At 42.2% G+C, this 11755-nt stretch overlaps 1 protein-coding gene across 1 annotated transcript; it reads left to right on the top strand.

The window, feature by feature from the left end:
- Positions 1-479: 479 nt before the first annotated feature.
- On the top strand, positions 480-1247 carry FGFBP3 (fibroblast growth factor binding protein 3). The gene has a single exon (XM_024121174.1). It carries the CDS (start codon positions 480-482, stop codon positions 1245-1247), a length of 768 nt encoding a protein of 255 aa, XP_023976942.1.
- Positions 1248-11755: the final 10508 nt, after the last annotated feature.

Here is an 11755-nt window from a genome sequence, read left to right as displayed (position 1 = left end):
TCCACCACCTCACCCAGAACTCGGTAAGTTCAAAGTGCAGTAAAAGTGCGTTTTTCCAAAGAATAATCTGAAATGACATTGTAGATAATTTACTGGAGGGTGCAGAAGGGAGGGGGTGGAGGAAGGGGTGGAGGTGGTAATTATCAGGCATCGCTTTGCTATCATATTTGCAATGGGGAGAAAAACCTCAATGCGCAAATCGTTTCAAAAAGATTAGACAGTAATTGGCTTTTTCCCAGGAAACCTTTTCATAGGGGCCACTCACAAGCTGCTGCTGCCCACTGAAAACCAACGCCCAGAAAGTCTGGGGAGGGGGATTGGCAGGTGCCTGTGCTTGGGCCAAGGGCTGCGCCCGACTCAGTCAGTAGCCGTCTCTGCCTCTGTCCCCAGGTCCAAGGGATGCTGCTCTCCTGGCCCTGCTACCACTGAAGCGCTCAGGGGTCCCTGGAAAGCCGACCTGAGTGCAGACACCACGAGCCATGAGTCCTCTGTGGCTGCGAGCGTCTCTCTCGTTGCTGCTGCTGCTGGGTGGCTGCCTCCTCGAGGGCTCCGGGAGAAACCAGGGGGCGGCCGGCAGCGCGGTCGAGTCGGCCCCGGGCCCCGCGGGCGGCTCCTCCGGTCGCTTCGTCAGCCCCGAGCGGCACGCGTGCAGCTGGCAGCTCCTGCCGCCCGCCCCAGGGCCCGCGGCGGGCAGCGAGCTAGCGCTGCGCTGCCAGGGCCCGGACGGGGCGCGCCACCAGTGTGCCTACCGCGGGGAGCCGGAGCGCTGCCCGGTCTATGCCGCCAGACGCTCGCACTACTGGAAGCAGGTGCTGGGTGGGCTGCGCAGGAAGCGACGGCCCTGCCACGACCCCGCGCCGCTCAAGGCCCGCCTGTGCGCGGGCAAGAAGGGCCAGGGCGCGGAGCTGCGCCTGGTGCCCCATGCATCCCCATTCGTCAGCCCTACTGGGGCGGGCTTTCCCCGGGATCCCAAGCTCCGGGCCAGGAGCCGGGGGCAGCCCCGAGAGGCCGCGCGCGGCCCCACCGCAGGGGACCCGCCTCCCCCGAACGCGCCGCCCAAAGGGAAGCCCTCTGAGAAGACCAAAGGAGGCAAAAGAAAGGCTGCCTGGGACCCAGACGAGGAGCGACCTCTGGGGACCCGGCCCGATCCTGACGAGCTGGACGAGAACGCAAAGCTCACGGAGACCTACTGTGCTGAGAAGTGGCATTCCCTCTGCAGCTTCTTTGTCAATTTCTGGAATGGCTGAGGGTGCGGGCCTGGGGAGGGAAGGGGAGAGGGCGGGAGGGGATCTGCGCGCAGCCCGGGAAGGGAAGCTAAGGGCATCCTAGGCCACGAGATACTGGATCGAGAGTGGGGAAGAGTCCAGGTTCTAGAATGGGTCTGGTGGGTGGAGGTGGGGCTTGGGATGAGAGTATAAAGTCTCTGGAGAGTCTCTGAGACAGCAGGGAAGTTAAAAATTATTAAGAGTCGATCCTGATTAAGAGCAGAAGTAGTGGAAACAGAAGTAGGCAATACCCTAAATGTGCAAACACTGTAGACTGGGGAGAGAGCCGGGTACAGAGAGAGGCTGAAAAGATAAGTGGGAAAAAGTGACTAAGATGATAGGACTCTCGTGTGGAAAGCAGGATACAATGTATACTGTTTAACACATTTCTATTAAAATATACTCATGAGCAACTGATAACCTGAGCCAGGTTGAATTTTCAGTGTCGTCTCACCTACTCAGCTGACAAGATTACCAACTTTTTTTCTCTTTAGGAATTAGTATGAACTTGGGTGCTCTCTCCTGTCATAGATGATCCCTATAGGGATCGAAGGCATTCAGAGCTCAAAATTGACCCAGGAGCTTCCCTGGTGGCGCAGTGGTTGAGAGTCCGCCTGCTGATGCAGGGGACACGGGTTCGTGCCCCGGTCCGGGAGGATCCCACATGCCGCGGAGCGGCTGGGCCCGTGAGCCATGGCCGCTGAGCCTGTGCGTCCGGAGCCTGTGCTCCACAACGGGAGAGGCCACAACAGTGAGAGGCCCGCGTACCGCAAAAAAGAAACCAAAAAACCCCCCATCAATTTGGTCCTATCCTTACCCTTATCAAGAACTTTCAATGGCTCTATTGCCTACGGAAAGGATATACAAATTCCTCAGCAGGAAAATCAGGGCCCTCCTCAAAATTACTTTAGCTTATCTTTACAACTTTACCTTTTTCTCAGCTCCTTAATACAGCTCACACACTGGTCTTAGTGAAGTCCTCCACATTCGGTAACAGTCCCAAACAAAAAAAAATTGACTCCAGTGAAAAGGTTTTCAGGATGATTGCCTTTGAATTCTTTTAGAAGTGCTGCTTTTAAACAGAGTGATGCCTAGTGTTTTGAAACTTTCCTATTAACCTTCCAAATTCAGATGTGAATTACAGAAGTTGAGCGCTCCAGTAGGTTTTAAAAAACAATTCTCTTTGTATTTGATCGTATTTTTTTAAAAAGCTAAAATGTAAGTACATATCTCAGAGTCATTTGGACCGTTATGGAAGTCATCTCTCTGTTTCATGTAATTAATTGTTAACATATTTCATTTTAAATAAGATGAAATGATAGACTTTGCATGTGTTAGGTGCTCAATAAAATCTGTATGGCTAGATTTAAAGAAATGGCAGGACAATGGAAATTTTGACTGCATTTGATCTAGTTCTGAGTATACCTTGAAGTTAGGTCCTAAAAAATTTTGAATTTGGGGGGAAAGACAAGAACAAGTCTTCAAAAGGGAAAATCACAAACTGACAAACCCTGGGTCCTATCATTGCTCTGTTTGGCCTGCATGCAGTTCTCTCATTTTTCCACTCTTCCTCCCTCCCTCCCAATTGGGATTTGTTGCTAGCATTTAAAAATTAGATAATTTCATATAAAAAGCCAGATTTCTGAATTCTCTTGTAAAATTAGATCTAATGACATTGGACACATCTTTCCACATTGCAACAACTGGCTGATGCTGAATATTGGCTGACCTCTTTAGATTAGATATATTTTCTTGAGTTTTCCCACTGCTGCTGCACGTCTTATAAATTGACTTTATTCATTTATATTACAGGGCTGAACCCATGAGACATTTAAGCCACCACCAGATATAAGGGTTTTTGGCTGACCTTCTGTTTTTCTTACCTCCTCTCCTTTAAAATAATGGTAAATGCAACAATCTTACAGATACTGAACATCTGAACTTTTTCCTCCTTGACCAGCCCCTAGAAAATGTAAACTATCTTTTACCTATTCTGTACATTCTTCACACAATTGGCAAAACATTCGGATTGACCATAGTTTCACGCCACGTTTATGAATCACATTCTGAGTAACATTGACCATTAGATAAAATTCATCTTGGCCAAGGAAAGGAAGCTCACAGTAGCTTGAGACCACCCCCTAAAGACAGGAATGCAAGGTTTGAGGGATCTTAATTCCCTGACCAGGGATCGAACTTGGCCCCCATGCAGTGGACTGCCAGGGAATTCCCCAAAGGGATTCAGTCTTACAGGGCACTTACACAAAATGGTGATCAGAAACTCTCCATCTCAGCTGGGAGTCACATAAAAAGAAATAAGCAAGAAATGTGTAGTTGTAGAAGGGAGAATTATCTCATGAGGAGAACAAAATACAGTGCTTGCATCCCGGAGGCGTAAGCAAGAGGGTATGTGTGATGTCCTTCGATGACAACGACTTGAAAGGAGATGAGAATGTTTCTGGTCTTGGAGGCTTGGGGACCACAGCTGCCCTCCCAGCTCCATGGCTTTCTTACAACTTCAAAGAGCATCTCTCCTTACTTCCTGCCCGATGCTTACAGCTGCAGAGCTTTGATGAACTTACCCCAAGTTTGTCCCTCCTGTGACCTCTGGCTCACCACATTCAAACTCTTCCCCATTTCAATTTTTAAAAGCAGGCATAAAAGCAGACCAAAGCCCTCCTTTCCCTTTTGTAAAGCAAGACAGCTGCTTCAGCCATATTAAAATTATTAGGTGGTCATTATATACAGACAACAGCAGTTAGAAAAAGATAATGTAAGGTGCCATTAATAATAGCAATCCAAGGTAAAATACCTAAGAATAAATTCAATAAAAAATATACAAGAGCTATGTGAAGAACACAGAAATACTTGAGGGTAGAACAGAAAGACTTGAGTAAATGAAAACAAATGTGGATTATGATTATGATTAAAGAAGCCTTAACATTTAAAAATGTCAATCTGTAAATAATCTATACATTTAAACATGATAACAACAGACTACCAAAATGATTTTTTGGTGTGAGAATTGGGCAAACTGATTCTAAAATTCCAAAGGAAAACCAAAATGAATTTGGGGGCTGGAGGGGTGCAGGGTTGTATGTTTCAGAGAGAGAGAAAAAAGGGATGCTTTCATTAAGGTTAAGGGTACAATTTGAAATGGTTAAATATAGAATCTCCCAAAGGACTGCTGGCAGCACAGTGCAAAACAATGTAAATGATGTGAGTGGACTGTTTCTAGGTAACCAAAGGGACTCTCCATAGAAGGCCAGAAGCTTCCAACCAGCACTTCAGTTGACTGTTGCCGCCTCTGAGCTGGGTGGTCATGTGATCGTGGTGGGACTGAGGAACCTAAACCTTTGATCCATATGTTCTTTTGTTCCCATGCATAACGATCACAATGAGAACGATTCTTCTCCAAATCGAGACAGGGAGAGGGCCCTTATGCATTGATTTTAAGATGTGGGGGAGAGAGGCGAAGGGAAGATGGCCAGTGTGGGATCCCCAGGAGGGTGAGATGTCACAGTTTATGTTTAATCATGTGTTAGTATTCCTTGGGAGTGCCACAGGATGAAATGTTTGCCAGCATTTAGAGGCAGCTCTTTACCTTCTCTCTTTTCTCCCTTCCTATTATTACTTAAGGCTTGGGAGGGCTCTCGATTAAATTTTTAAAAAGCAAAGCAAAAGAACACACTACACAACAGAACACACACACACACCATACACACACACACACACACACACACACAGAGGACTGGAGTATTTTGAAAACTTACTGCCGGCAGTGTGCCCAGAGGAAAGAAGTTGATTAGGACAGTCACATCTTTCATACCTTAGCTCACACCAGCAGTCTCCACCATGTGGGTATGCAACCAGCTTCTCAGATGGGTTTGGATGTTCCTGCAAAGCCCTGTTAAAATCCACAACATAAACCTTCAGGAAAATCTGGAGGGTGAAATCACTTTGAGTAACTGTGAATGGCTGGCACCTACACTGTTATAAAAACTTTGAGTCACCGAGAATGAAGGAGGACCTCAGTGTAAGAGGACAGCACGTATGCCTAAAAGCAGGTGGGCTGCCTTAGGAAGGCTGGGGGCAGATTGAAGAAGGCTGGAGAGCTGAAGTTATTTGCAGGAGGGATAATTAGCCTCATGGGACCAGCTGGTAGGATGTAAGAGGGGATGGGCCAGAAGGGGCCTCGACTGAGCCCCTTCGACTGCAGCCTCGAAATTTGGCTACTGTTTAATGGTAAATTTGTTTAAAATAGTAGAGGTGGCCTTCTCTTTTAATAGTCATGAAGTTTCATTTGCTGTTAAAAAATAATAACAACTATTGTTTAATGTCAATGGTCTTCTTGAATTTTGAAAATAACTTAGAAAACCATTTAGACATGACTGGTGTGTTATTTTGGTAACGAATGCAGTTTCACAAAATTCTATATCAATAACATAAAAGTCCCTTTGTTTACCATTCTGTTGTTTATCTCAAAGTTTGCCATTAGATCCTAATTGAAATTCATAGACTTCCTGGTCCTTGTTAAATATTGAAAGTGAGAGCTCAGATCTAACAGTGAGAAGGGTTAATGAGCTTGTGAACTTGTGTTGGTGGTCTGTTCCCAAGTCTGAACCCCGCATGTGTTAGGGAATAATGGCTGCTTATTAACCTCCCAGGCAGAACAGCTGGTGGGGATCAAAGGCACCCTGCACTACATGGTGTTGCTTAAACTGACTTCCCACCTAACCCCCAGGAAAGCATGCCAGGTCCCCAGGGAGGGGTGGGTTGCACTAAACCCAGGAGCACATTGAAAAAAGGTCTGTCCCACTAGTCTCTCTGGAAATGTACCAGGGGACCCCTTGGGAGTAAGGGATTGATTCTCAGAGCTGTAGAAATAGGGGTGGGAATACTACGATTATTTAGGCAGAGACATCACTCCAAGTAGCATTTCCCTCTTTAGGTCCTCCTCCAACATTTGCAGGGCCTGGGGCAAGAGTTCCAATGGAGGGAAGTCCACATACGGTATGTCTAAATATTAAATAATCATAACACAAGCTAATATATATAGTCTATCCTCCTATCTTGGCTATACCTTTGAACAACAGAATTTTAAATATATACATATGAAAACTATAATTTTTATACGATTGAAAGTTGGTAAAATGTCAAAGACAATGAAATTTAATGATCATGGTGCATGTCTGGGGTCCTCTTGATGGGCTGGTGAATGACGGATAAGTAATAGTGACCTATATAATTCACAAGTTATTATATTGTAATTTTTTGTCTTCATTTCAGCAAAATTGCTATTTATGCTGTTTGGATTATAACGGCAAGATTTGTGCCAGAAATGCCAAACTACATAATAATTTTTGAGTCATCTTAGTTCTTAGGTGGCATTTCGATTTTGAGAAACTTCATTCTGCTGAGGCAGTAGCAACTGAATTTGTCAATGAATTTCTTAGATTCAGAAATGAACCCGAAATTTTATAAATCACATTCAAGCACTGTGCTGGAATTGCAAATGATAATTAACATTATTACAGAAAATAGCATAAAATATTTAATGTATTTGTAAAACATTTAAATTTAATCCTATAAATTGCTATCACTTACACTTCAATGTTTCATCTCTTAAAGCAATATCTAGAACCATTCAATATTAAATTCAAAGTTTCCAATTTGTTCAAATCTCTCTTCAGTTGACAGGATACCTTGCTCTACAAAGGCCAGAAAATAGGCTCTATTGAAATTAGTTTAGAATCAGTTATGAATAAATCTTTTCCTTCAAAGTCATGCAAACATTCTTTTCCATTTTGATTTCCTTATGTTTTATTAGAATGTCACTTTTGTTCATATGTCACATACGGTTTCATTCAATTTAAATAACCAATTTTCACTAAAATTAAAAAAGTATTTTTAATTTTTAAAAAAGTGAAATAGGCAATCTTGAATCTATATGTTGTTCTTATAAGGTTTTGATAACCTTATTAATAGCAAGTGATATACCAAAAATAAGTACGGAGAGAGCACATTTTAAATTAATTTCATTTTCTATCACCAACTACAATTTGTTCTTCATTTGAAGATGTGTTTCACTTAACTCATCTCACACATGTTCTGTCTTATCTAGCTTAAGTCCAATTGCTTTAGCACCATTTCATAGGCTCTCACATTGTGTGTCAGAAAGGTCAATTTTAATATGTACTTCATCAAGATGTGACATCTCTGGGCAGATCCAGAAAATAGAGCATATAATCTTTGAATTGTTCCAAAGAATGCCATTGCTACTAGCACAGCTGAGACCCTGTCTCCTGAAATAAAGTCAAACTATGCACTGCACTGCCCAATATAGCAGCTATTAGACACATGAGGTTTTGAGCATTTGAAATGTGGCTAGTTTGAATTGAGATGGGCTGTGAGTGTAAAATACATACTGGGTATCAAAAGCTTGGTACCCCTCCCCCTACAACACAAAAATGTAAGATGTTTCATGAAAAAATTTTATAATATTGCTTGCATGTGGAAGTGATATTTTAGAGATATTAGGTTGAAGAAAGTAAATTATTAAAATTAATTTTACCTGTTTCTTTTTATGTTTTTTTGTGTAACTACTTGAAAATTTAAAATCACATTATGTGTGGGACTTCCCTGGCGGTCCAGTAGTTAAGACTCCATGCTTCCACTGCAGGGGGCATGGGTTCGATCCCAGTTGGGGAACTAAGATCCTGCATGCCACATGGTCAGGCCAAAAAAACCTTAAATTAAAAAAAAAATCACGTATGTGACTGGCATTATATTTCTATTGGACAGTGCTGGTGTAGAACACCAAGAATGCTTCTGGATTTTTGTCCAAAATTCTGGTTTGCACATCTTTCCCTTAACCAAGATGGTATAGGCCTATTTAATTTATTTATTTAGTCCTCTTGGAGCGGCATGTGGGGGGTGAGGTGGGGTGGGGGGGTGGATCTTAGTTCCCTGACCTGGGATTGAACCCACGTCCCCTGCAGTGGAAGCATGGAGTCTTAACCACTGGACCGTCAGGGAAGTCCCCAACAACCTTTTAAATCAATACCTACAGTTGACATTTTTTTTTCATTTCTTCAATTCTTTACTTGAGTGAAAACCTGTGCTTTTTACAACAGGTGTGAAACTAATGAAACGTTAGTTTGGACTGTTCTGGCTATAACTTTTGAAATCATTTTAATCAAATCCAGAAATTTGCTGTTATTTTCTGTAAATATTGTGCTGTTAGTGCCGTGAAAAATATCATGTCTAGCTGAATATTGGACATGTATTATTTTATGACTATTATGTGGATGTTTTATATTGGTGTTTAGTTGTCCTTGTGAAATACTATTTTTTTAACATCTTTATTGGAGTATAATTGCTTTACAATGTTGTATTAGTTTCTGCTGTATAACAAAGTGAATCAGCTATTGAAATACTATTAATTGCTGTTTATTCAGCTTTTTTTTTTTTTCAGTTCTAGGGTTTGCATGTCTGTGTCTGTTTTTTTAATGCACAAGTGACAGTCATGTTCTTCTAATAGAGAATCTAAATGTGTCCTTTCACAAGTCCCTCCATTGGTCAAAGCTAATTATGACATGATTGTGAAACATGTAAGAGGAGCTACAGAATACTTTGCATTTGCGCTTAGAATTTAAAAGTCAGTTTCTCCATCTGAAGAAATTTTTATGTACAATGAAATATTAAACTTGAATAATCATTTACTTGAACTTAACCTTTTTTTGGGGGGTGGCGCTAGGAACATCCTCATGCTGGAAGGATGTGAGGGCCATTTTCCAGGATCCTTACCCCCCAAAATCGTTCCAGAGGTCTCCTCTTTTTCATCTAGTTTGCCGATTCCATGGCCTATATTTTTAATGTAATTTTCTTTATCAGCTAATAGTTCAGGGTAGCATTTGAAGTTTTGATTTGTGATTTAAAAGGAATAATTCTTTTAAATTCTTCATTGCTTTGATGAGTCATTACTTCTCCACTTAGTAAAGACTTTGGAGGCGCAGAGACCTTCATCTACTTATTCGAGCTGTAGATTTGATGAGAGTAATTTTCTAGCCGGATTTCATTGTTTTGTAAAGTAGTTAAATATTCATTAAAGATTTTCTAATGTTGTATTTGCACATTTTATATGGTCATGTCCTACAGTTCAGGGTTTCAAAAATAAACAGATCACTCTGAAAATGTTCTGTTTCCTTTTTTCCTTCAGCTTTTTTTCTGCTATGAGTTCCATTTGGATATTTTCTATTACAATCTTGACCAGTACTCATTCTCAGTGATCTAAGGGATTAAAAAATAAAGTGTAATATGGATAAACAACAAGGTCCTACTGTATAGCACAGGGAACTATATTCAAGATCCATATTGCACTGTAGGGCACAGTGCACAAATTTAAACTCCAGCAATGTGCCAGGGAGGCTGAAAATAACAACAACAACGATAATAATATACAACAAAATTACTATAAAAAGAAAAAACATAACTAGATGCAATGCATGAAATTTTATTGGATTCTGGATTTAAAAAAAAATCCAGTTAAAACGTATTTTGGGAAAAACTGAGAACATTTAAATATGGCCTATATTTTAAATGATATTTAAGCAGAGTTAATTATCCGAGGTGTGATAACAGTATTGTGTTTATGAAGGAAAACGTCCTTATGCCTAGTTCCTGCATGTGAATTATTTCAGGGCAAACTGTTATGACATGTGCAATTTACTTGTAATTCAGGAGAAAGAAATCTCTCTATGCAGATATATGATAAAGCTAAATTGCAAAATGCTAACAAGTGGTGAACGTAGATGAAGGGTAGAGGAATGTTCATCTGTCTTATTGTATTACATTTTCAACTTTTCTGTAGATTTGAATATTTCCTAAATAGAAAGTCTGAAGAAAAACTAACTGGAAACTGATCACGCCCCTACTTACGAATATAATAAAGTTACAGAGAAAGAGAGTAAGAGAGACAGAGCCATTGCCTTGCTGGCTTCTCTCCTGCGGGCTCTGTGCAACGGAAGCTTCCCGGGCCCCACGAGTACCTTAAAATGTTTTCTACATTATTTGAATTGTAGTGAGAAAATGTGGTCCTGAGGAATGTAACCATGGTGATTAAATGGTGAGATTAAAAAAAAAAATAAGACAACACTAAAAGAGCCACGAGTATATTTTAGAGGAAAATGAATTTGGCAAGCCAAAGCACTGCGCGCGGTGCTCGGGAGCGGGCGGTGCTCCGCGACCCGGGTGATGTTTTGTGCGTCCGGTGGTGCTCCGCGCGCCGGGTGATGCTCCACCGCGGGCGCACACAGGGTTAACTGCAGGCCGAGGGCCCCGCGCATCCTCTGCCCGCCCACATTCCGCCGCTGAATGGAGGCGATGGCCTGATGCCGGTGGGGTGATGTCGCCGCTCCGCATCCAACCTTCCCACTGGCCAAGCCCGTGCCCCTCCGGGGCCGACCCTGCGCTCTGCAGTCACGTTACCTTCCCCACCATTCACGCGGCCCGACGGGGGTTACAAAGCGGGACATTAAGAAGTCTATGGACGTCGTCGCAGAATCTAGAAATGATGGGCTAGGAACGTGGAGACAATTACCGTGGTTCTGAAGGCCCCCGTCGTCGACTAGCCTAGTAATCTGACCCTTTTCGTGATGTGACAGGGGGCCTGTGTTTGCAGATCTGTTCCTTTGTCTGAATTTTGGAAATAAAGCGTGGTACAACTTGAGAAATGTGTGTGTGCGTGCACGCGCGCGCGCCCTTTCATTAAATCCCTATGAATCAAACAAAAAAGAGACACTTTTCCTGATTTGCCCTTGTTTAATCTTATAAAGCACCTCTCATAAAATATAAACTTTTTTTTGTAATAATAGAAGAACTGGGTTTTAAGTTTACAGAAACCTAAATGAAAATATTTTATTTTCATAAATAATGCTCCACCAAATCTAATAATTTATTCTTCTTTCTGTAAAAACCACATTTTTAAAATAGCTTCAGCTGGCAATATTTCCTAAACTATTTCATAAAATATATAAAACATAAAATAATGTAAATCCTTCATTTTTATCACCTATCCAATTACCATGAAAATTAGAGAAAGTGTGATTAAGTGGGCAATACAAAATGACATTATCACCAGAAAAAGTAAATTGGCATGTACAGAATGAGCAAAAGGAAATGTCCAAGTAGAAAATTAAGTCACTCTTTTAACTAGTACTTAGAGAACCCACAATGCCCCAGGCGCCAGGGATTCAAGAGTGTGTGGAACACCGGTCTTGCCCTCCAGAATCTCCCAGTATTCCTGAGGAAGAGCGTTGATTGAGGTGGCCAGTATTATGAAAGAGTAAGTACCAGGTGCTGCAGGAGCCCAGGGTGCTGCAGGGACACCCGACTGGGTCAGGGTCATGGGTGTGTGTGGAGGTAACAGAGAGGGGTAATCAGGAAGTCTTCCTGAAGGAAGAAATACTGAGCTGAAACCTGAGAAAAGA

This window comes from Physeter macrocephalus, chromosome 20 (genome assembly GCF_002837175.3).
Source record: "Physeter macrocephalus isolate SW-GA chromosome 20, ASM283717v5, whole genome shotgun sequence".
NCBI classification, from domain to species: Eukaryota; Metazoa; Chordata; class Mammalia; order Artiodactyla; family Physeteridae; genus Physeter; species Physeter macrocephalus.
The sequence above is the reverse complement of the archived record's forward strand: the minus strand, read 5'-3'. Positions and strand labels throughout refer to the sequence as shown.